The sequence below is a fragment of the Aulonocara sp. 'chitande type north' Nkhata Bay genome, linkage group LG14 (assembly GCF_057382095.1).
Source record: "Aulonocara sp. 'chitande type north' Nkhata Bay isolate Kocher_YH1m ecotype deep benthic linkage group LG14, A_spYH_male_GT1.1, whole genome shotgun sequence".
In the NCBI taxonomy this organism is placed as follows: domain Eukaryota; kingdom Metazoa; phylum Chordata; class Actinopteri; order Cichliformes; family Cichlidae; genus Aulonocara; species Aulonocara sp. 'chitande type north' Nkhata Bay.
The window spans coordinates 19,254,355-19,280,403 of NC_141357.1; the positions used below are offsets into that span (position 1 = coordinate 19,254,355).

Consider the following 26,049-nt stretch of genomic DNA (forward strand, 5'->3'; position numbering starts at 1 on the left):
TCACATGGGTGCAGTGAAACAGATGAACACACCCGTTTCTCACTCCTCTATTCATTCAGAGCTGTAATTGTGTACGTGTGTGTTTTGAGGACAGGCCCCTCAGGGATGGTTTGTCTATGTGTTAATATATAAAAGGTTTTTACCTTTATATAGTATTACTGATTAATACTCTTACATGGCCTGCTGTACCTTTTTCATTTGATTTTAGTTTTTTTCATTAAAAGGCCTGTTAACCCAAATATTGAGAACTTGAACAAAACTGGCTTGTTTGTGGTTTCTTCTTTTAATTAAGAATTTTTTTGAGGAAAGACATTCGTTTTTCTTTGTGCTTTGGTAGCAATCTGTTGTGTTCAATCATATGAATTGTCCTTAATTTAACCTTGATGCACGTTTTTATCTTGGACTATAATTTGTGACAATTTTTCAGTTTCCTTTTTACTTCTGTTGATTCACACATTGAAATTCGTAGCATTACTTTAATATATTTTTAGCATCTTAACAGGATACAAAATGGGAGAATGTTAGGTAAAATGATCACACACTACTTCAGTAATGTTGATGTCCGGGCTCTCCAGAGGCCCATACATGACTGACAATGTTCTATCTTGTGTGTTTTTCTATCCAGGTTTGTTTTCACTGCGTTGGCAGTGTGTTTGGGATCTTTGCCATGCTGCAAAATTAAGCTTTTTTTTCCTTGTGGGTCAAAATCTGATGATACTTTTCTGTGTTGATAATTGGATCAATTTTAACAAGAAATGCAGCTCCACACCACGACATGGCTTTCACCGTTTTTTTACAGATGGATGTAGAGAGTTAATACCTGTCTCCTGACCTCCTCCGTAGACACTGATTATGGTTTTGATTCATCACTGCATTCCCTTCCTAGAGAATGGCTGCTTGACAGCTGCCCGATGCATCTCCTGTATCATATAAGTCCTGCATCAGGTCTTATACGATGCCGGATACATGTATATGACTTTAAGATATTGTTCATCGGCTGTAGATAATTCTTTAGCTCCTCCTTCCATTTTTCCATTTTTCTCAGTATTTTCTAATAGCTCTTTAGGAATCATGTTGTTGGTGAAAAAATGCCGTCTTGGGCTGTGTTATCTTTGTTTTGTTTTTTTCATAAGTTCAACCAAAGAAATGGGAACAAAGGAAGTGTTTTACTGGCAGGCTAGTAACAAAGTGCCTCAAGATAGAATTTTAGAAGTGATTTGTTGCTAAGTTGTCTGTGTGTAAACGCATTGCTTCATCCCTCGAGTTACGTGCCTTTTTTAAGCTTGAATGATTCATATGTCCGCGTTAAATAGTTTAACAACAACAAATAATTTCTCTGATTGAAAATGAGTGAAAAAGTAGCCAATGTACCAAGAAAAGGTTTGAAAGTTCTTCAGAAAGCCTGGAAAACTATTACCAAGATCACTTTAAAAAAATTATAACAAAATCTGGCTCCCTGGAAGCAAATTACAAAAGAAAAGAGGGTGGTGCAAGGTTTTTGCACAGTACTTTAGTGTAACCGGGTTTGCACGTATCTCTGTACACGTAATTCTGCTACAATCAAAGTGTTGTTTTGCATGCAGAGGTACTGATTAACTGAGGTAGAGAAGGCTAATGATAAATTAAACAACGAAGTGCAGTGAAGAGAAAAAGGAAGGTGCCAGTAGGTTAATCAATTCCCCTGACACATTCTTTAGCTATGAGACATGAGTTTCAGTAATGAAGCACGGCTTGCATATCACCACTTTTGTTGTCTTGCACACCCACAGACACACAGGTTCATGTTATTTTTTTTTGGGGGGGGGAGGATGAGCATGTATTTTTAAAGGGGATTCGCACACACAACAACTGAAAAGCAACCTCACCCACGTGTTTTGTGCTTGCATTTATTTGTCTGCGTTTTGGGGTGTTTTGACGTCAGTGCTATTTTACAAAGCACCGGCATGCTTCCTTGGCTAATCTGAAGTGTCACTTGGTGCCGTTTGGCATCACCATGTTACAGCGTATGCCCAGCTCTTATGACACCAACGCAATAATCGTGTAAAGGGTTTGTGTTTTGTCAGTTGTTAACTGTCCATGAAGCAGAAGCTCAGGATGGAACAGTGCAAACTGAAGTCGCACACGTAATACATTTTGATAGGTTTTTTATACGGCGACTGGGTGAGGGATGTGCTGTGTTTAGAGGGATCACCACGTAACATCCAACACAGTGTTTTATGGGCCCGCACTCAAAACCACAATGCACCACTCTGATCCCTGCCATCACATGCCAAGTCCGAAATTTCAAAGAGAAGGGGGGTTAAAATCAACACAAGCTACACATGAACTCATATAACACACAGCCCGCGCACACCTTTCCTCTCTTCAGTTATTGCTCAGCCGTTTCACTCTGTGTTTGTGCAGCTCTCTTATAATTCTGGATCACGCTTACTCTTGGCTCGGTGCAAAACTCAGCTTGGTACCCCCCCACCCCAGTACCGTTGTGTTGCTTTTCCACTTGCACCTTTCACTGGATGTGCTGTGCTTTTCCATTGGCTGTGTTGATGTTGAGCTTTGCTTCTTGTACTTGTCGTTCTGAACAGGACATCACACATGTACATGCAAGTCCATATTCATTTTTCACTCTCCTTTGGGACACGCATTGTAAAGTTTATGCAAATTTCCACAATTTCTTTTTGTACATGTACAATGACAATAAAGGGCTATTCTATTCTATTAACACCCATATTAATAATCTCCAAGCACCTCTGGAAACTGCTTCACTTGCACACACCTTAAAACTGAGAAAAGTTATCACACATCCTTTTTTTAATCCATGCTGTATCGAGCACATTAAAGACACAATGTTAACACAAACACTCACTCAGACATGGTCCTGATCACTGTCTCCCTTGCTGCTATCACTAACCATTTGCTGTTGCACTGGTGCTTGCTTTTTTCTTTATTATTATTTTGCTGTTTTTCTTTTAATTAATTTTTTTCCCTTGTGTTCATTGTAATCATGACCTCTCGCTGTTTTAATTTCAGATTTGCATATCCACTTCCACTCCTTCCTCATTTGCATACAGCAAGAATGGCGAGCGGGCATCCCACAGACAAATTCAGTTTCATGTATCAACCAGACACGCACAAGAGGTACGGGGCACGCATGCACACACACTTACATGCGCACACACACACGAAATTTCGTAGGCCTGTATTCACAATGAGCAGGTAAGTGGAAATGAAGAGCGTGCACTTGAAGTCTTCTACAGTGTGGAGAAGGATGCCTTATGGGTCATTATCTGGCACCTTCAGCCCGACCATTTTCCCCAATCTGAATTGATTACTGGCCCCGTGTCTGAAAAACCCAGAAGGTAGCGCCTTGTTGGTGCAGTGGTGGGAAAATAAGGCAGGTAGCAGCATTGAACCAAAGCGTTCTTTTTCAATTGATCCAAGCATTCTTGTGCCTTTGAGTCAGAACTTGTGCATTTTTCTTTTAAATCCAAGCAGTCTGTGTTTTTAAGTCCATACTTATATTGAGCCTGCTTTGAGGTTGGGGAGTCGCAGGGCTTGATTTTGTTGCATGCCAGCAAAATCCTTCAGCTGGATGCCGCTTTAAGAATCTGACTCTGGGATTATGCGTGTGGTGAGTGTGCTTGATAATGGTAACAATTTTCTTTCCAGTTTACATGGCTTATGTCTCTTTTCCCCTCCATTTTCCCCTCCTTGTCTTTTCTTAACTCTCTCTCTTCTGTTTTCCACTTTTTCTGTTTTTTTCTCTCTCCTAGTAAGAACAGGTTATCTTCAGCTATGAATCCAGTCTACAGCCCTGTCCAGCCTGGAACTCCATATGGAAACCCCAAGAATATGGCCTTCACAGGTAAGATGGCAGACCTGTACGTCTGTGGACGTCTTCAATACTGAATACCGAGGTTTAAGCCAGTTGAGATATGCCTAACAGAGTTCTGATAGGACAGAAATGCTAATATGACATTGTATTCAAGTTTGTGCAAAAAAACATTGTTTCTATTAACATCCCTACCAGTGACTCCAGCAATCAATTATGCAGTACAGTAAAAAATCGAATTATATTCTCTCTTGTATATACACTTACTGGGCACTTTATAATAGAACTTGTTTAGCTGCTTTTTTTTTTTTTTTTTTACAATGACTACATGTCATTGTTAGGATAACCTGTTGAAGTTCAAACAAAGCATCACAATGGATGATTTAAGTAACTTTGAACATGGTGTGGTTGTTTGTGCAGTCTGAGTATTTCAGAAGCTGCTGATCTACTGGGATTTCCCCACACAACCATCTCTCACGTTTACAGAGAATAGACATTTGGCATCAACAAGACATGAACAGTGCCTCCACAGCCACCAAATCTCAGTCTTGTAGAGCATATTTTGGGATGCGGTGTAACAGGATTGCATCATGGACGTGCAGCTGACAAAATTGCAGCAACTTTGTGATGCTGTCATATCCATATGGGTCAAAACCTGAATGTTTCGTTGTTGAATCTGTGCTACAAATGCAAAGGGAGTAAAGTGCACCTAATAAAGTGCCCAAGGAAGTGAGTTTGCAAGAAGAGATAAAAGGAAAGAGACAAAAATATAGGCCATTGTTAATCTTGGGCCTCAAAGGTTATAATAGTTATAAACAGAGGTGTGGACTCGAGTCACATGACTTGGACTCGAGTCAGACTCGAGTCATTAATTTTATGACTTTAGACTTGACTTGAAAAAATGTTCTAAGACTTGTGACTTGACTTGGACTTGAACCGGTTTACTTGAAAAGACTTGATATTTTACCCCAAATATAAAATTTAACATGCATATTATATAGAGATTGAAAATGTGACGTCATTCATGGGTAGAACCGCAAAGGATTCTGGGAACTCGTGGCAAGCGGTACTAGCGCACGCAGGCTTTCAATTAAAATCAGTTATACAGCGATAAAAAGAAACACAAAAATGTCAAGAAGCTGTTGTATTATTAACTGCAATAGCCGGTCGCATGACAGCCACGGGAAGCCGACGGGTAAAGAGATCGTTTTTATCGGATTACGTCGTTGAAGAGAAATTGTTCGAGCCATGTTTCCGAAGTAACAAAGAGGCGACGGGATGGCCTGGATTGCAGCCATTCAAAGATCAAATATAACGTCCCAGAACCCTCCAGCTCACAGGTTAGTCTGCTCCAAGCATTTCCACAAAGGTCAGTCTGCTGTTGTAGTTAATGCGTCATTTTTCTTAACATAATTGGTGATATAGGTTACAAGCAAGTCTGGCGCTGAACAGAAATTGTCGCGCTATGCTCCTTTGTTTATTGTGCATAAACAGTGAATTGTCCTGACACAATATTGCGTTTCGCTTCTGTTATTATGGTACATTGACAAAAACATGTACTTTTATTCACAGGATAAAACAGTTGTTTTGTATCACTGTCCAGTACGATTACAGCATACAATATTATTGTCACTGCTACATTTCTGTGATGCTACCAGAAATTATTTCCACTACTAATTAATTACCATTGAGCTCAAAGGTCCTATTAATAAACGGTTAACGAATGTGTATTTATGACGACGATTTGTGAGACTGGTAAACTTATGATACGTACGATGGTCTTTACTTTCTACACGGTGCATTTCAAGGTCCTGTACCCATCCGTCGGTAAACTGTACCTGGGCTTGTTGCAGTGACCGGAAGTTACTAAACTTCATGAGTGTATGCACTCACTCCAAGAAGCGTATAATTATAAATGTGCATATAAATATGCTACGATGAGATAGCTGACTTCATCTAACTAGCAAATGTTTTCCAGGCTACGTTGGTGATGCAGTTTTTTTTTTTTTTTTTTTTTTTTTTTTTTTTAAATGATATTTTAAAAAAAATCTCATTTACTTATGTATGATATTTTTGTCATGCGATTTTAAAGCCGGTCCTACAACCGCATCCAAGAATAACATGCAGCTTATCTCAGAACTGTCGGTGAAAATTATTCTTGGAGCTAGGTTTAATTGAGCTGCATTTTAAAGAGGTGCAATTTCACAATTTGTGTATATTTTCTAAGTTCACTATTTTGTCATGTGTTGAGAAAAACACAGATTTAAAAATTACATGGTCTAATATTTACATTTAGCATAACTGCAACATGCTTTTTTTCGGGGGTTTTTTAAAGACTCGAAAGGACTTGAAATTCAAAATTTCAGACTTGTGACTTGACTCGGACTTTTACACCAGTGACTTGAGACTCGACTCTGACTTGCCTGACATTACTTGAGACTTGACTTGAGACTTGAGGATAAAGACTTGAGACTTACTTGAGACTTGCAAAACAATGACTTGGTCCCACCTCTGGTTATAAAGTTATAGTATACTGAAGTGAAAGCTACTGATCTATATATATTTTTAAGATGGATTCAGTTAAAGGGGAAAATCCAACTTGTGGTGTTAAAGTTGGATCGTAGCATGCATGTTTAACTGGAGTGTAGCAACATCTGTTGTGTTAATGTGTCATCTGATTCAGGACTCTTTAATTGGTGCTTATGATGAACTGGCAAGAAGCTGTTTCTTTAATATAACACTGAATTGTAGTGTAAATGCAGATTTTGCCACTTTTTTTTTTTCCTTCAAAAAAGGTGAGAAATTTAAAAAAAAAAAAATTTATTTTAAATCTTCATGATTTCTGTTTGGTTTTGTTTTTTTCCTGACCAGAAACACATCCTCCAAATCTGAAATAAAAACAATGAAGATTGATGACTTACTATTTTCTGATTTTTCCGGAACCAATCTGTAAATTTTTGAGTGCTCATTATGCTATGCTTTAATTTTATGCATGCGTGTGTCTGCTGTGTTGTTAAATTAAAAAGTATTCTTTGCATTAGCATGAACGAAATAAACACGGGATGTTGTGTGATCGTGATTAACATCTCGACCGTCTTATAACTGCGTTTATTGGAACTGTTACATCCGACCGTATCTCAACCTACAGCAGCCAAAGCTCGATATAGCGGAGGCTCACGGCTACAGAACAGATCTGCGAGACTGTCTGCCAATAATAGCAAAGAGTGAGGAGAGAACAGCACTTAGCTCGCTTACACTCCCTCTCTTCACTCTGTGCTGCTTTTCCCCCCCCCTTTTACTTCCATCGTCTTTGTCTCGCCCTGTCGAACCTGCACCTTTTTATAAGGAGAAGCTTTTTCGCAGGTCAGATTGACTTTTTGTTCGCTCGACACGTAATTTATGACGCACGGGAGGATGCGTGGTGCATGCGTGCGTGCATCCCTCGCACGTGTCTGCAGGCATTGCTAATGTTTCTGAATTTGTCTCTCCTCCCACACCATATTGGCAGGTGTGTCCCGTCTGCCAAATTGGTGTATGTAAGACGCATTCAGCCAACTGTGTTATTGGTGCAGACATTTTTTTAATGAGCGCCATCTGTGCACATCCTGCTTCAAACCAAATACTCCCCTACCTGTGTGTCTGTGTGAATAAGTGAGCGGGTTGGGGAAAGGAGGGGGACTTCAGTTGTGCGTCCCCTCTGCTTGATGTTAAGGTTTCTAATATTTTCTGTCTCGCCTGTGGCGTCTTGCAGGCTATCCAGGGGGGTATCCTGCTACAGCTCCTACCTACACCAACCTGTACCAAACAGGCAGTCCTGGGTATCCACCAGGTAAGCTCTACCCTCCTCCCCATACACAGAGAGCTCATATTTAACAAGGTAATATCTTGGGAGAAATTGTCAGTTTAGAGTAATTTTCAGAGTTAATTAGGGGCTCTTTCTCTTTTTCTAAGAAGAATAAAGGATAATTGCACTACAAGGAACCATTGAAGTTTGTGTGCACGATGCAAGACACACACTGATTAATTCAGACAAATCATTATCATGCAGCTACAAGTATTAAGCTACTAGACTGTTTTCTTCTGCCTGCCTTTGCTGGGTTGATTTATTTGCCTGGTTCTGCCAGAGGTTTCTTCATGTTAAAAGGGTTTTTTTTCCTTCCCCCCTATGAGCGAGCAGTTAGTGAGAAGTTTGTTGGTTTTTACTCTGTATTATTCTAGGGTCTCACCTCATAATATAAAGCACCTCAAGGCGACTGTTATTGTGATTTGGTGCTATATAAATGAAAATGAATTGAATTGAATACAAGATTAGAATAGTTAAAACATGAGAAACGATTTATATTAAGGCAAAGCAACGCAGAATGGAAAATAGACAAATGCTTTTACAAATAATTTCTGTCATGCTTCATTTGGCTCCCGAGTAAGTAACAGTAACATCGACCAGGCTCAAAATACAAGGCGGCCACATCACATCCACATGGTTGTGATTGTTTAAAAACACTAATGATTTTATCAACTTGGGAAAGTAAAGTAAAATACAAAATATGGAGAACATATATGTAGTTTTAGTAGTTTAGTAAAAAAAAAAAAAAGGTATTCTAAGTTGCCCGATGAACTACTGAAGGGCATGTTTACTGAGACTCTGAATGTCTACATGACTGTGTGTGCATTAAGTCAACACGACAGTCTCACACCAGTTTATTAAAAGCTTGTGACATTTCAATTTTTTTTTGTTCCTGACCACAGTTTCCTCATATCTACATGTAAACAAAGTAGAAGATTTTTTTGTTTTGTTCTAAGAGAACTACATGACTACATTTTTGCCACTCATGCTATTTTTAATTCAGTTTTATTTATATAAAATCAGTTCATCACAACAGCAGCCAAGAGGCGCTTTAACTTCCTTAAAACTGCTCTGTTAAGTTTAGCCAGTAAAAGCACTTCAATCATTGTTTGGGTCAAACTACAACCGCTGCCCCTTTTTTCTTTTTCTTTTTTTAAAGACTTGTTGGTTGTCAGGGTGATGCGTCCTCGCTGAAAGCCTCACGACAGCATACGAGCTACAGGCTGCTCAAAGCATAATTCCAACTGAAATACAAGAATTTAAGAGGAATGCTGACTTTAATGGCAAAAAATGTGACAATTCATGTCCGTGTGAATAAAATAAAATTTAAAAAAAGTATTTTCTCTCGTTTTACCACGAGACCAAGCTGGTTAGGAGTGGTTACGCCCACACGCAGAGTGAAGCAGCACAAAGGAGAGAAACTAACATGACTTAAAATGACAGCAAGATTACAGGAGAGAACCTCACACTGAGGTGGAGTTAAATGGGTACATAAATTCACAAGCCTTCTTTTCCTAGCATACGTGCTTTTTCATCCCTGCATTGGTGAATTTGAGTCCAGTGCTATTACTGTTCCTAGTTTGCTCGTTGTGAATTCTGCCGTGATGCAGAAATGATCATTAAAAACTCAGAACCGAGTGTTTGTGAAATGCCTTGAAAAGCCTGAACAAACTGCGCCTCCAATTTATCTTAATAATTTTCAGAAATGTTTTTATCTTCCTGATGAGTAATCTGTAACCGCGCAGTCTGGCAGCTGAGTAATGTGATGGTGTGAAATGAAAGTTAGTCAGTGTTAAGGTTAAGGTTGTCTAACACTTAATGTATTGAATAAATTACACACTGATGACATTTTAATTTAAAGAGGATCCATCACTGCTACTGCGGCACTGCAGCGCTGCGTAGAGATGCAATGAGTTTGTCCGTTTATGATGCGTGTTTAACCTAAAGCAAATACAGTTTCCTACATATTTAATGGTTATCAGAGTCACGTGTGGTTACAATTAAGTTACGAACCAAACCATGCTCATAAAAATTGACGGAGCATTACCATCACTCATGCAGTTACAATGTTGTTTAGAGCTGCACACAGACTCGAGTCGTTTAAAGGCAATATGAATTAAGTGATGATCTCAGCCTAAAGGGGCATTAATGGCGAAGGAGTGGGAAGCTAGCCAGTAGCAGCTGCTAGTGCCCATATAGCAGCAAATGCGTGCTCTGTTGGGGTTCATTGTGTGGTCCCCTCAGCAGATGGGACTACAGTTGTGCTTTCCTGATATGCATGTATAGATGGTTTAGGTTTGGTGATTGCAGGCTTTCTTGTAGTCCAAGCGTAAGAAAAAAAACATTTATTACATTGTTTGAAAGCATTAAATTCATCGTTCTGCTCATTCGGGATATCAATTTTTCAATCTTGTGCAGATTTGTGGTAATAAAGGTAATTATACAGTAATGCAATTTGATCTGATTGGGGGTAGGCGAGGAAGGAAGTCAACAAGGATTGTTCAACGTTGAGCAATTAAATAAAAAGATTAAAAAAAAAAAATAACCAAAAGAGTAGGAATGGTGAAATGAATGGGACTGATAATGAGCTCAGGGAAAAATAAATAAATGATTTGTAGTGTCAGCAAGATGTTTTTATTTAATGGAGTCTTTGAACACATGCATTGTTACTGAATTCAGAGATAATGATGTGTTTTTATAACAGCAGTAAAGATGTGATATATAATCATGCAAGAATCTATTAATTGCTTTAAATTTTGATTAAAGTACCTTTCAGAAAAAAAATGCTACTGGACGTATGGATTAAATTTAATTTCCTCAGCAGGGAGCGAAGATAGCGACTGAAATTGTTTTCTATTGTCTTAAATATTGAGTGTGGTACTCGAGCAGAGAGGGTGGGGGTTGTACTTTTCATCTGTGCCGCTTTTGAAGCTTCCTCCCCTTGTTCCCTCCCTGAGTTTGTTTTCCGTCTTTTGGAAGTCTAACCAAATATCAGGTATGCTTTGGCAAAGCTCTGTCAGCTTTGTTCCAGCCGAAACCCGAGACTCATTATCAGGGTTGTTTTGGTTTGGGGGTTTTTTTTTGTTTTTGTTTTGTTTTTGTTTTTTTGTGTGTGTGTGTGTGTGTGCTTGACTGCAGATATCTTACCCTTTACTCCACAGTGGTTAATTTATGGGGAAATTAAAATGTTTAGATTTTGTATCAGTGACAACAATGAATCGGCCAGACAAGCCAGCCTCCGTCTGATTAGAAAACGTGTCTTGGTCATTATTTCTCAAGACCGCTGAGGAGACAAAGTGTTTTCTATCAGCAGGGCTTTTGTGTGATTGTCATGCACCATTGTCCTTTAATGCCCTGCATGCATGTTAGTGCAAAGAATGAATGTGAGAGCATGTGTGTATACACACACACACACACACACACACACACACACACACACACACACACACACACACACACACACACACAGACTTTTAGCCACAGAGCAGCGCCAGCATCTCTTTGTTCCCTTGTCCTTGTGTGAGAAAAGTGCTTTCATAAGCTCCACAGCAGCAGCAACTAGCTAGTAGCATGTTTGACCTTCAGGCTCCTCCAGGTGGCGGCTCAGAGGTACTACACCCCCAGAGATCAGAGCGGACATGAATGCAGCGGTCTGAGCCAGATTCCTTTACTGTCCCCAACGTCATGCTTTTCATCCAGTGACGTAGCGTCAGCTACAGGGGGGATACTATGTGAAATGATGTTGCAGCTCTGCTGTGGTTGTTGGTTTCAGCGTATACTGCAGAATATAATCTGTGAAAAAAAAACCTGAAAATACCTCACATACAGTCAGTAGATGGCTTTTTCAATACACAGTGCAAAGCCCCTATCTTCAAAGCTCGTGCTTAAACTGGATAAATATACATAAACTGTCAGCTTTATTGTTTCAATATTCAAATCCCATCAAAAGATGGCAGTCGTCCCCATCTGGTGGATTTTATAGGAAATGCAAATAATGAGATGTGAGGATGAGTGCTAAAAGGGTGAGTCTGTACTCTCTTTGGTTGCTGCTGCTCCCCCTAAACATAGAAACACACACAACAATGAAATGTTTAAGGTATAGAGTTACTCATAAAAACCCAGTGTGAGAGCTCAACTGACTAAAGACAGTGTGGAGAATTCAATCTCATTATTCTAATGTGTTATTGACGTGTAAATAAGAAACTCTCCTAGATTTAAGAAGACCTCTTCTTGGTGAGCTGGTAAATTTATGTTGTATTTCTCTTTTCTTTCGTTGTATAGGATATACTCCAGCAGGAACTCCATACAAAGTGCCCCCCACTCAGTCAAATGGAGCCCCTCCTCCTTATACTCCGACCCCTACCCCGTACCCGACAGCTATGTACCCCATCCGCAGTGCCTACCCTCAGCAGAACCTATACACACAGGTGAGGATGTCTGGAGTGAGTGGAAAATGTTGATGGGGTTTGTTGCTGCAGCTGCTCGGCTGCCATAACCGTTTAACGCAGCCACTCCAGTAAATACATTTGTGCTGCCTGCTCAGTCTGCGTCGTTTTACTCTGTATTAAAAACAATTAGGCGAAGCGTTTGTGACAGTAAATGGTCTGTCACATGGCTGTTGATTCTCCTCGTTTAAATTCAGAGCACTTATCATGTTCATAGGTAGCTTCTGTTCTGCAGAATTGGACTGTTGAGTGAAAAGCGCATTTCTCCAGCCTACAGGGACACTGTTTGGATACAGAACATGTCACTCTCTACCATCAGCGAGGGCTAAAGAACCCTCTCTTTATTTTCCAATGACCTTAGTCCTTAGACAACCGTGACCTGGATGAATGAAAACACAGACATTTGATGAAAACACAGACATTTGACGTTGGCTGATTTTTGTTATGGCACACTTTAGCCGGTAGTAACACGCTTGGTTATCCAAAAATGCGGGGAAATAAACATTCGCTATTATTAAATTAGAAAACCGATTGAATTGAACTTGGTTTTGAGATTCAGTCGCACACAATAAAACAACAATAAGGCAATCATGTTGTTGTTTTGTAATTTGGTGCTTTGAAAAGTGCAGTGGAAAGAAGAGACGGCTTCAATTTCTGTCCATTTCAAAGTATTGTGTTTCAGTCTGTTTTGCTTGTTCTTGTAATGCAAAATCACTTGAAGTTTCTTCTGCTAAGATGTTTTGTAATCATTGAAGGTTTTCCGATGTTTTGTCCTGACAGGGAGCGTACTACACCCAGCCAGTGTTTGCCGCTCAGCCACATGTGATCCATCACACCACCGTGGTGCAGCCTAACAGCATCCCCTCCACAGCCCTCTACCCGGCCCCTGTCCCTGTACCTGCTCCTCGCAACAACGGCATGGCTGCCATGGGGATGGTAGCTGGGACAACCATGGCCATGAGCGCAGGTATGAAAGCAACTGTGAACTCTTTCCATGTGGGCCTAATATGGTACCAACATAATAACTGTTCTTCACTCTCGACCATAATTTGTGATGGCTCTACTGGAGGAGACACAAATCCCTTTGGAGCTGTGTCAGGAGGGCATCTGATGTGTTTTTTTTGTAGTAATCTTATTATTACGGCACTGATGAAAGCTTTTGAATTTGTTTGCTTAAAAAAAGCTGTAGCATTAATTAAAGGATCGTTTTCTTCATCTTTGCCCCCCGAGAAGGTAAAGAAAAATGAAAATGTGTGATTTTGTTGCCCACCTGTGATGGGTGAAAGTGCAATAGCCCTGATAGTATCTGTGAAGATGGTGCAGGCCAATGCGTGTTGGTGTATTTTAAATGTTTTTAGCAAAGACCCTTTGTTACCTTTTTAGTCCTACCTTAAGTCCCTGGACTTAAAAAAACATTTTATTCTTTATTTTATTGCCTTTTTGCTGCAAAAAAACAAAAAGAAGTGCATGATTGGTAGATGCAGCTCAGGTACAAATTGATTTTGCATCCTTGGTGGTGTTTTCTTTGTGTAGGGACTCTGCTGACAACGCCACAACACGCCCCAATTGGAGCACACCCAGTTACTGTGCCAACCTACAGGCCCCAAGGGACACCTGGGTACAGCTACGTACCGCCTCACTGGTAGAGCCCATCCATCATGTAAGTATCTCCCCTCCTGATGTTTCAGATCCTCCTCTTTAAGATGTTTCTGTGCTCCATCTGGTGGTTCCTCCTTTTCTTCCCCTCCTCTCCACCTTTTCCTTTCCTCATCTCATCCCCGTCTCTCTCGACTTTAACAAACTGCGCTGCCTCGCCATTTTTTTCCCCTTCTTCCCTCAGAGGTCTGAGGCAGTCTTAACTCAATCACCTATGTGTTCCTCTGCTTTTCTTTCCCACCAGATCTGGAGTCCACCATCGTATGCAACTGCTCGAATCTTACCGCGAGCTCCCGTCAGTAATCACGGGAACTCTGCATCTGTCTGCAAGAACAAAACTAAAGTGCAACAGCCACTTTACTATCATTGTTATTATGCGACATTCTCTAACATTTTTACAAAAGCTGCTTTTTCTTTGTTTTCTTTTTCTTTTTTCCTTTTCATCTGCCAACCAATCATTATCTTATTTTGTATTGTTATTTTATTTCATTTCCTCATTTTCCTTTGCTGTGTCTGTCATTGGAACTCCAGAAGGACTCTTGACCAATCACGGGTGTCGAGCGCTCCTGTTACTGTGTTGTGCTGGTGTGTGTATGTGTGCGTGTGTGTGTGTGTGTGTGTGTGTGTTTCTGCCTGCTGCAACTCAGCTGGCTGGAGAATATTGGGCACTTATTCTTCTTCATCTCCATTGGTCACAAAGACTTATTGACTTATGCTGCCAAATTTTTTAATGACTAGATATCAGCACAGGGTTTCAACACAACTAGGATTTTAGTTTTACAGATTGTTGATTTTTAATGTTCCTTCTTTTTGCTACACTCAGATGAGTTACCTTACTTTGCAGTCTCTCCCCCCAAATTCTTCCTCATCCTTTTTCAGTTTGATCTCGGTCGTCTTCCAGTGTAGCTGTGTCCAGCAGTAGTTTGTCATCCCGGTTGTTACGCCTCCATAGGAGTGCTATGAGCACTGACCAGCCATCACCTGTAATGCTACGCGTCACATTTTTTGTCTGCTTTAGCATTGTACCTAGTACAAACATCATGCTACATACTATGCAGGCTAGTATGTTGTAACACTATCAAAATTTTATCCTAGCTATAGAGGACGTTCCTGGGTGGTTTGGGTCATGTCAGCTTTCTTTCTGTGGTTAGAGTAGGTAAGTACATTTAAAACCTTAAAAAAATACAGCTATACTAACAGTGACAACAGCTTGGACGGTCGTGCACACTTTCTGACACACACACACACACACACACACACACACACACACACACACACACACACACACACACACACACACACACACACACACACACACACACACAGGGGCTCCTGTTGTGTTTTGGGAAACACCGTCACTTAGTGGCGCTTATTGTACAGTACCTCCAGTTATGTTTTAGCTGGTGGACACACACACACGCACACACACGCACACATGGATTTCTGGGGTGTGCATGGGAGACACAGCCAGCAGTGATGGAGTTTAAAGGGATCGGTGGTGATGTCGGAGGAGAGCCGGAAGGAATGAGAACAGTAGACAAGATGACATATTCACAGCTGTCATCTTAAGGCACAAGAGAGTTAAGTTTGTTACTCGCCTGCAAGGAGGTGCACAAACAGACGGCTCTTTTGTGCTGTATGTGATGCACATTGATTTTTCTCACTGTGAATATATCATCTCGTCCTCCTCCTTCCATTTTCCAGACGAGGACTAATAACCAAACGGCCTGCAGATGAGAGCCCAGACTATTGAATTTTTTATTAAATAATGGGCCTGTCAGATAAATATCATTGGATAGATGAATAGAATTCAATCTAGTCCATCCGTCTAAATGTTATGCACATCACAGCCTTCTGATTGGACGCAGTCTGTTAATAATCTGTTCAGCATATAAGGTCCATGTTGCAGCACGGCTTTTTAGTCATGTAGCTTGAAGTGCCCAGTTACGCTTGTATTCACAATTATTTTTTCCACTTCATTGATTTTAAAGTTAAACAAATTAAAAACAACAACAACAACATGTTTTTTTTAGTCACACATTAGTTCCCACAGTGCTTCAGCAACTTTGTCATTCTCTCTCCGAAACACTCGGTTTTGGCTCCTGGCTCTTGAAATCTTCACTGTACCCAGACTGTATAAAAGATGGATGGATACTGTGACGTCTCATGTTTGTTTAAGCCCCATTTTGCAAAAGAATGGATGTTACAAGGAGTCGTGGGTCTGACTGGGAAACTGTATTTTATTGGTTTTTGATTGGCAAGTCATTAGCCCATGGGCAAGCAAATAATCATCATTTTTAAAATAAATAAATAAATAAATAAAATCACCAAGATTTACAGAACAGACTTTTTTGTTCAGTGTGACTCAAAGTGAGTTGATGAGCCTGTGAACTTCTTTAGGACCACAAGTGTTTTTGCAGCCACAGCTATCGCCATCTGCTGGTCTTTAGATAGAATGCAGATTTAAAGGAGTTTGACAATCAAACTTGGTCACATTCATAACTGGATGCTCCTCTAAGAGCCATCAAATACTAACAAACTTTTAGCTTCAGCCAGATTTTCTCATCTCTGAACTTTAATGTCAGGAAATTGAAAATATGACAGTCTTGTTAGATGTTTTTGTGGAATTATTTCACCCATTTCTTCTTGTGTTTTTATGTTAGAAAGAAGAACTTTATTGGTAATTTGTCTACAGTCAAATACAATACAGATCGAGTAAATATTTATACCTGTGCGCCATGCTAAAATGAAACATGTAGGGTTCATTATTGTTGTGGAGACAAATGTAATTCAGCAGAAACTGATCATTTTGTACAAGAACTCAACAAAAAGGTCATAATAGGCGAGTAGGTGGGGTGTTTGTTTGTTTTTTCACTTCTTGGTTTCTAGGCCAAGATTATGGCTGTTACATAGTGACATAGATATGTAACACAAGAAGAGCCTGGGCTACAGCCAAAGCATTTCCATGGCAGTGTTTTCAGGGAGAGAATGACTCCATTCGGTGAGAACATTGGGCTATGTAAGCAAATCTAAACACAGATACGTAATAGCGGCACTTTAAGTCTTTGTGTATTGGTCCTCGTCAGTGTGGGGTAGTCGTGATCGTGGTGGGATTTACTTTTAGGTGAGGCCTGTGGCATTTTTTCAGGATTTACAAGAAGAAAAAAGCTCAAAGGAGAACTTCACATTCCTGTGAGGGTAGATTGGTCTTTTAAAAAAAGCATTTAGCGCACGGGTATGTGGATGAAGTGGTTTGATATTGCAATAAAATAAGAGGGGAATGCCTCCAACTTTAGCGTACAGTAATTATTTTATCAGCATTTTGAATTGATTTTCTTTTTTGGGGGGGTTTAAATAAACAAATGCATATTGTTGTAATCTCTAAATATGGATTCAAGGCTCCGTATGCAGCCGCCTTTCAATAATTATTACAGTTACTGCTAAGAAAAGTAGACATATCAAATTTTTTTGAAGTATTGAATAACATTGTGAGGAAATATTGCACAACATAAGACAAAAAAAAGAAACTTGACTATACTACTATAATTTAATGCTAAGTAACAGGTACCTAGACTTTGTAGTGCAAGACGGAGGAAGAAGCAATTTATATCCTAATTAAAAATAAAACAATAAGGTCGAGTGTTTGAGGTATTCTTAGTCCAGATGTTTGTACACTAGTATGTTAATTCTCAAGAAAATATCGCATAATTCCGCTGTCGGAAGAAAAGCGCCTACGTTTGGGCCCCGTTTTTAAAGCGACTCTTGTATTTTAGCCGATATCAAGTGGGTGTTTTTAGCATGAGAGTGAGGAAATGACGCCGCTTAAGGATCTTGTACATTTTAATTTAAAGCTGGTGAAACTTCACAAGTTCACAAACTACATTTTCTTGCGACAGCAGTGATGTTACTCCATTAGGATTTATTTAACCAACCACTACTTTTTGTCAGTATTTCTCAGTTAAATCTTGTTTCCTTTCTTCTTCTTCTTTCCCTATGGTCAATTGAGCATAATGGGTATGCATAATATTCAGGTGTATTTCACTATAGCATTGGATTTCTAAGTTTAAAAAACATGCAGTATATTTATACAGCAAGTGGTACAGTAATGTATTTCTAGCTAAGCATGGTTGCATCAGTGTGGCAGCTACTGTTTGTGCTTTTAATATATATATATATATTATTTTTTGTTTTTGTTTTACCTCTTCTGCATCTGTCCGCTTCATATCCGTTTCTATAGGAGGGAGTGGAGTTCACACAAGGTCTTTACATAAAACTGTGGGATTTCTTATCACCAGATTCCCATTGAAATTACAGACGTTACGATATGTTACAAAAAAAAACTAAAAAAGAGGATCGGTGACAGAACTGAAATGGATGCCTTTAGAATCAGTTTTCCTTTTTTTCTGTCCGTTTCTGTTTTGTGGGTTCAAAGAATTGTATTGAATGATGTCTTGAAAACCCTCAGCCTCTGTGCCCTTTGTTCTGTGCCATATTTCACCAGTTGTTGTTCGATAAATATTACTTTGTTCTCCTAAGTGGTGAATTCTGAGTCCTCGTTGCGTCTGGCTTCATGTGAATCTGTTTAGTTTTGGGGTTTTTTCCCATATTGCTGTCCTGTTTCTCACACTGTTGATGCATATTGTCTGCCTGACTCTTAACTTTTGCTCCTCTCCTCTCTGGGTTTACCCCCGTTTTCACTTTGTGCCCACTCGGCATTCCATTACACATCTGGTTTCATCACATTCAGGGATGCAAAATGATGTCGGATCATATATTGTTTCCTCCCATCTTCACTCTTAGCACTTGTTTTTTGTTTTTTTTTTAACTCTCATACCTTTCTGTGCCAACCTGCCTAAAGTTTGCATCCCTCACCTCCCCGTCTGAACTGCAGAAGCGATGGTTGTTACATCGACGCCTTTTTAAACACTAGATGTCGCTGGTGACAAAGTCTAATGTGGCATCTGTGTCTGATGGCTTTGAGCCTTTTTAATCATTTGCATGTAAAACTCACAATTAAATGTCACCTTTGAACACTTTCTCAAATTGCTGTAGGTTTATTGGGAGATAGTTTTAGATGTCTGGACAACCAGAACATCACTAAAAATACAGACCTGTATTTTTGACCTTTTTTTTTTTTGATTGTGGAACAAAGTTCAAAAACAAATTATTTTGTTTTAATGTGGAGACCCAGTGAAGAGGCTGGGAACAGTTTCAGTTTTGTTTAGTTTTTTTCCAGAGTGATGAAACTGCTTCCTCATTTCACTCCATTCCTTGTTTCATTTATTTCAATTTGCACTTAAGTGAAAATGGGCAGTTGCACACTTTGCAGCGTGAGGGGGGCGGGTGTGCAAACTTGTCTTAACCGTGACTCTGCTTCACCGCGTCATCCGTCAACCTGTAGATTTCCAAACCTTTTTTGCTTTTATTTTCTTTCTTTTTTTTATCTTGACAGTGAAAATGTGACTAGAAGCATTTCATAACACCTATCCTCTCTTCCATTTCCCCTCCCCTTCTCTCTTTTTTTTTTTTTGTTGTTTTTTTGTTTTTGCCTTGCAGTTGCAAAGTCTTAGTTTTTCACAAGTATAAACTAAAACACTACTATCAAAGTGAATAGTAGGCTCTTAAATGTCTTCAATGTTCTGCCGCAGCTTTTTAATTTCAACTTGTCAGAGATATCTCTTAGTTTGATTTGACACTAAATGTGATGCAAAAAGTGGAAATTCCTTGTCTTCCAAAAAAAACAACAAAAAAACAAAAGAAGAAGAAAAAAAAAAACTGCTTGCATCCCTCTGGATCAAGTACGATGAACAACCCCATCTTTGGAAGTTTTAGTTTGGTACCCAGTTTGCACATGCTATGGTATATCTGTTACCGTAAGGTTGTGTTTGAAACTGAAGCCCAACGTCTGTTCAGCGTTGAGAGAAGTGAATTGTATGTTAGCTATTTGGTCCAGAGTGAAGGACCTGCGTCAGGCTTGTGATATGAAGTGTAAATCTGTTTTCTTTTTTTTTTCTTTTTTAAATTTCCTCTTTTTTTTTCTTTTTTTTTATTATTGTTTTTTTTTTTTGTTGTTGAGGGTTTTGTTTTGTTTTGTTTTTTTAAAAGATCAGTTAGTGATCTTAGTACTATAACTAAGCCAAGTTTGTAATTGTATATTTACTGTAAAATGTAGAACATTGAATAACTATTAAAATTTTCCTATAAAAGGAAGACTTATTGTGTGTGTGGCCTTTTTTTTCCTGGTTGTGTTGTCATGATATAATTTTTTTTTATTGTTGGGTATATTTTATAAAACACTGTTTTTTGAGATTCATCAAAATATGCACAAAGAGAGAAATCAAGTCATAAACCCTCACCTAATTCTAGTGTTTTATTCATCATAACTTTAGCAGGTCTTAACATTACGTAAGTACAACCTCAGATGAAAGCCATAAAACTACGTACGCCCTTACTGATTCTATAGTAATTAGGAGGGTAATTAACTGCCACATGCTTCTAATCAAGTCCACTCATCAAATATGAGCACAACTATAAACGCAGAAGTTTTGGCAGTTTGCTGGCCTGAAGCATTTAGGTGTGTCACAACAGTGCCAAGCAGGAAAGATGGCAGCAATGGAAGCAATTGTTGCTCTGTGTTAGTCTGGGAAGAGTTTTAACGTCATTTCCCAACAATGTTTTTTTTTTTCTTTGCCGCCTGTCCCATTTGGTTCTTTAGCCATCAGAATTGTTGTCTGAAGACCAACAAGGATACCCAATGGATTTACTTTGCCAAATGGATCATCGTGGCATTGCCGTATTGGTCCATTTGGTCGATCTTTGTTTTTATTATTTATTATATTTTATTTTCAGATGTTACAGACGGGACAGACATGAGTGAGAGATAGGAAAGGGAGAAAGAAAGAGGAAGGAAAGGAAAAACAGAAGGGGAGAGGGACAGTGAGAAAGGGGGGGAGAAAAAAAATAAAAATCTCCTGGATCACCTGTTGAGAGAAGAATAGAAAACAAGCAAAAAAAGACAAAAAAAAACAAAGCAACATACTAAACACAACACCATCGCATTAATCTAGCTAAGTGTAAACAGCAGTAAATACTAAATATTCAATGTTGTGCAGCACGCAGGACAGATGTGCTTCGAAGTAGCAGCCAAGAAAGGTGTAATTTGGGTCTACGAGCAGTGAACACCCGTGTGCATACCTGTGTGGATCAGCGCGCTTGTATTCCAAAGGCTTCTCCATGTAACGATCTGCTAGGGAGTGTGGGGGGGCCACAGCCCCGTCCTCCAGGGTGTGAAGCAGGTATGGAGGAGATCAAAACTCCAGACATCCAGAGGCCCCCAGAACACAAGAAACCATGGAAGACCAACAGAGGGGCAGCCGCGCCACTGTCCCAGTAAGAGCTGAGGAGAGTCCCAGATGAGGGCTCACTCAGCAGCCGCGGAGCAGAAGCCAGGGGGAGTTGCAGTGACGCGCCCGTGAGCTCCGCCGGCCGCCAGCTGTGCCTGAGTGACCGAGCCCCAGGCCGACAGGCCGGGGGCACCCCACCCCCGAAGGGGCCCGAGCGAGCCCCAGGCTCCAGGCCCCGATAAGCGGCCACCAAGGAGTGAGCCGGTGTGTACCTTGACGCCCACCCCCGACACAAGGAACCACCAACGCACCGACACCTGAGGGAGTCCGCCACCGGCAGGGGAAGTGGTGGCGGGTGGAGATAGGCCTCCAAACCTTGGAGGGCCTGAGGTGTCCCCAGAGAGGTGGCGTCTGATACCCAGCCTGACATATAGACACAGACATACAGGCACACACAGACACAAACATCCATTCCCCCCCTCATGCTCTCATATGCACTCACTCCACACTCAACCAACGTGGAGACAGACATAAAGAGACGCTGTACACACGATCACGATCACACTCCCCCAAGCGTACTCTACAAACCGGGTCTAGGTACCCTTGCCCCTGGAGGGGGGAACTGCACCCAGACCCAGGTGGTGTTTCCCAACAATGTTAAGTCCATCATTCACAAGCGCAAAACATTCAAGACAGTTGCAAGTCTTTCCAGTCCCAGCAAATTCACTACTTCCAGTTTTCCAAAACCCCATAAACCACAAAATGCTCAATTAAAAAACAAAAGCAGAACAAAAACAAATTGTATGTGAAAAAATGTTTATCTTGTGTATGCAGATTGCAGGCAGTGAGCAAGAGCTTCTTCATTTAGAATGAGTATGATTTATGAATTGGAGAAGTGAAGTGCAGATGTTTGGTCTTAATGCACAAATTTCTCATACCAGCTGTCAAGCACAGTGGTGGAGAGGTGATGATTTGGGCTTGCTGGGCACCTTCATTATTTCAACCATGAACTTCTCTGTAAACCAAAGTATTCTAAAGTCAAATATGAGGCAACTTAAGCCAGCTAAAGCTTGGCTTAAGTTAGGAGATGGAGCAGAACAATGACGCATCAACAAATGCCTGCAAAACCTCAATGAACTGAAGCAACATTATTATATCCCCCATGATAATCTTAGAGGCTGATTGGCTTAGTTATTGCTAGAGGTGGTTGTACAAGCTGTTGTATTATGGGATGCACTCAGTTTTTCACACACTGCTGCATTTTAACCTAAAATGCTAAATAAATGCGTTACAGGTCATGTGTTGTTCATCTGATCGTTCATCACCAGATCGTTTTTTCTCGTACATCCTGTTGTATCACACCTTACAACTAAAAGAGGGTGTGTTTTCTTTATGACTGTATTTCTCTGCATGTCCAGGCAGACAAAAAGAAGGAAAAAACCCCCACCTGCTTATGTTTCTGGAAATTTTCTCCTAAATTGGAGTAATGGGTGACGATCTAGCTCGCTTTGTTGTACTAAGCTCTGGGTGTGACGTTTTCTAGCTGTAGATGTCTGCATGTGAACAAAACTAATCTTTGTCTTACTATACTTCCCATTTCTATTGTGTAACTCCTCAAGTTAAAAATGGAAATGCACAAAATTGTAGCCATAATAGCAAATAGTGCATTGTACCTTCTGTTTTTATCATTAATTTCTCCTTTTCGTTTTGTCTTGATGCTTTTTTCCCCCTCCCACAAAAGTACCTTCAAAAAAGTGGAAGAATGAGGATGCGTTATTTCCCGTGTAGCAAAAAAAAAAAAAAAAGAGATAGTGAAAGAATACTCAACTCTTTCACTTCTCTGTAAGCCCACAGAGATCTGACTGGCTTGAGCAATACAACCACCAGTCAGGCGTGCACTGAGCAAACACTGACACCTCTTTTATGCACAATGCCCCACCAAACACACACACAAGGCCTTGAGTAATAAGTGCACAAGGGGAAAAAAAGATGTGTCAAAATATATTTGGGCTTTAATGGTAATGATCACGGTGGCCATTGCAAATCCAAATAACTGATGCCTTATTAGGAATGTTGATTCCATCTTCCTCTGCATGGACCTTTGCAGGATTGAGCAACAATCCAGAGAAAGTGGAGTGGAGATTTGTCACAGCTTTGTCTCTCCTCTTCCTGGAGAGAAACACTTGCATACTTGTCTCACGCATGCATTTATGAGTTTCTTTATTTATCACTATTTATTAAGGGAAGAAAGATGTCAGAACATACTTGGATTCTAAGTTTCCAAGATTCCCCCGGTCATAAATTGTGAATTAACTTAAATTAACCACACTTTATGAGAACTTGAGTTTAATTTCACTTGCCATATCCATGTCTGATTATTGCCAGACCTGTAAAATCAAGAAATCATTGAAACAGAACCTGCCTGACAAAGTGAGGTGGGCTAAAAAAAAAAAAATCTTAAAAAGCAGAAAACTGTCCTACAGTCTTTAAGAAATGAAGTCAGTGTTGTCTGTTAGTCCAGAAATGTGTACAAAGCCACTTCTACGTCTTTGGGAGTCCAGCAAATCAAAGTGAGAGGCTTTATCAACACATGGAGAAAACCTGGAACAGTGGTGAACTTTGACTCCACCCATCAAGGAGACATCTAAAATACATCTAAAGAACTGCAGACCTTACTCATTAGTTGTTACTCTGACAGTTAAGGTGAGTTCTTAACTCAACAATAAGAAGGAGACTAGGAACTTGAACTTTGGTGGTAATGCTCTAGGGCTGCTTTGATGCTTCAGACCTGGATGACTTGCTGTAATTGATGGAACCATGAATTCCGCTCTCTCGACCAAAGTTCCTCCACAGCTGTGTGAAAGTCCCATTGCCAGTTATCACAATTTTTTTTAAGGTTATCTTTGTCTAATATTAAAATCTGATTGACAATCCGAAACATGTATATGTGACAAATATGCAAAACACTAAGAAATCAATAAATTTGGTTTGCATACTCCACTGTGTAGAATATGTTGTGCAAAAAACATATAAAGACTGTTTGTTTCTCATAAGCACTTTAAACAAGCCTAAATCGTAAGGTTTTAGTTGTTCTTCTGACATGTTAAAATACTGACTTTACAGCTGAAGTGGATTCACTGTACAGGTGATTCCTCGTGCTCAGGATTTCATGCACTCTCTGTCGAGCAGGCTCTAAAAAACCCACCGTGCAGGTTCGCACCTGAAGTGATCATTTATTTTAGTGATGCTCTTTGTTCCCGATTAAAGTAATTCTTCCAAGTTAATTCAGTCTTACATCTTCAAAACTTTCGTGTTTCTCTTTCATCTGCTTCCAGTTCAAAGGGACAGCTCACAGCTAAATCAAATAAAGTATCTGCTGGCTTGGAGACCAGTGTTGGAGACTGTTTGCTTTATCTTCAGTGTAATGACACCTGATGGCACCTTGTTGTGCTCAAATTGCTATAAATGTAAAATCCACTATATGAGTGAGGTACGGTTTTCGTGGGACGAAAAATAGAGAAGAAATCTGTAACTTTAATTTTGGGGATGAGGTGTTCTTTTAATATACTTTGATTTCTTATTTAATGAGAACTACTTACCAAATATCAGCAGTATTAATATCAATGCTTGTATTGATATTTAATCGATACAAGTTCAACAAGGTCAAGGTAACTTTATTTATACCCATAGGCAAGGTAAATTTGCTTTACAGAAAAAATGACAGCATTTGGCATCCCTTTAAAAACACACATACCTAGTAAAGATATAAACCTCACTGTGGCACATATATAGTAATTTCAATATTTCGAATCAAAAACAATTCTTATTTAATTCAGTGACAGCAACGGGAACAAAGATTTGTCCTGCATCTCGGAAATAGAAACCTCCGTCCTGAGGGAAGAAGCTGAAATTCACCCCTTAGAAGATGGGAACCATTTTTAAGGATTGATAAAGCCATCCTCTACCTGCTTAGAGTACAGGGAGGCTAAACAAGACTGTGGCTCACCTATCAGACGACTGGACCATCTCACTATCTGATTTAGAGAGTTTTTCTCTGTGACAGAGGTCTGACCAAACCATGCCACCAAACAACCGGATAAAACAGACTCAATAAAAGAACGATAAAACAAAGTTACAATTTTTTGGTCAATGTGGAAATGAGCACGTTTCCTAAGACAATAAAGGTGTTTTACAAACTGATTTGCAATTTTGATCAAAGTTCAGTTTTTCATTGATTATGGTCCCAAGATATTTATATGATTGTACTTGCTCTATTTTCTGACCTTTAATTAAAGTGACTGCGTGCCCATTTTGTTGTTTCCTAAAATCAATCACCATATCTTTTGTTTTAGATATGTTCAGCTGGAGATAAGACTCCTCACACCACTGAACAAAGTCATCAATGACTGGACCGTGGTTAGTTTCACCCTCTTTCAGTAAGCTGACAATAACAGAGTCATCTGCATATTTAATAATGACCCTGTTTTCATGTCTGCTCTGACACATATTTGTATAGAGAATGAATAATAAAGTGAGATAAGACACACCCTTGAGGTGAACCTGTGGAGGAGAACACTGGGTCAGACAGAATCCCATTTATTCTCACTCTTTGTGACCTGTCAGTTAAAAAAATCTAAAATCCAGCCCACCAGGTTTTTTCTGATTTCAAACTGTTCTAAAAGTCTTTTAATTAAAATATGGGGCTGTATTGTATTAAAAGCCGGAGAAAAATCAATGAAAAGAAGTCTTGCAAAAGTCCCTTTACTCTCTACATGTTTAAGAATCAGATTTAGTAAAGTCAAAAGTGCGTCCTCCACTCCTCTGTTGGGCCTATATGCAAACTGCATGGGATCCAGCTGATGTTCAGTCTCTTTCATAATCACATTTCTGATGATTTTTTTCAAAGACTTTCATTACAACTGAAGTGAGGGC

The 26,049-nt window shown here is 39.7% G+C and overlaps 1 protein-coding gene across 3 annotated transcripts in view; it reads left to right on the forward strand.

The window, feature by feature from the left end:
- fam168a (family with sequence similarity 168 member A) overlaps positions 1–19,984 on the forward strand; it is a 46,220-nt gene extending 26,236 nt beyond the window's left edge. The window contains exons 2-8 of one of the 3 annotated variants that reach the window (XM_086261398.1): positions 3,028–3,135; positions 3,771–3,862; positions 7,581–7,658; positions 11,955–12,100; positions 12,899–13,085; positions 13,652–13,778; positions 14,019–19,984. In XM_086261398.1, coding sequence (XP_086117524.1) covers positions 3,074–3,135; positions 3,771–3,862; positions 7,581–7,658; positions 11,955–12,100; positions 12,899–13,085; positions 13,652–13,764 — 678 coding nt within the window. In that variant the 5' untranslated portion in view covers positions 3,028–3,073 and the 3' untranslated portion in view covers positions 13,765–13,778; positions 14,019–19,984. Of the gene's footprint in view, positions 1–2,986; positions 3,136–3,770; positions 3,863–7,580; positions 7,659–11,954; positions 12,101–12,898; positions 13,086–13,651; positions 13,779–14,018 lie in introns of those variants that run through there. The other 2 variants (XM_086261397.1, XM_086261399.1) reach the window with 2 other exon arrangements.
- The last annotated feature ends 6,065 nt before the right edge of the window (positions 19,985–26,049 follow it).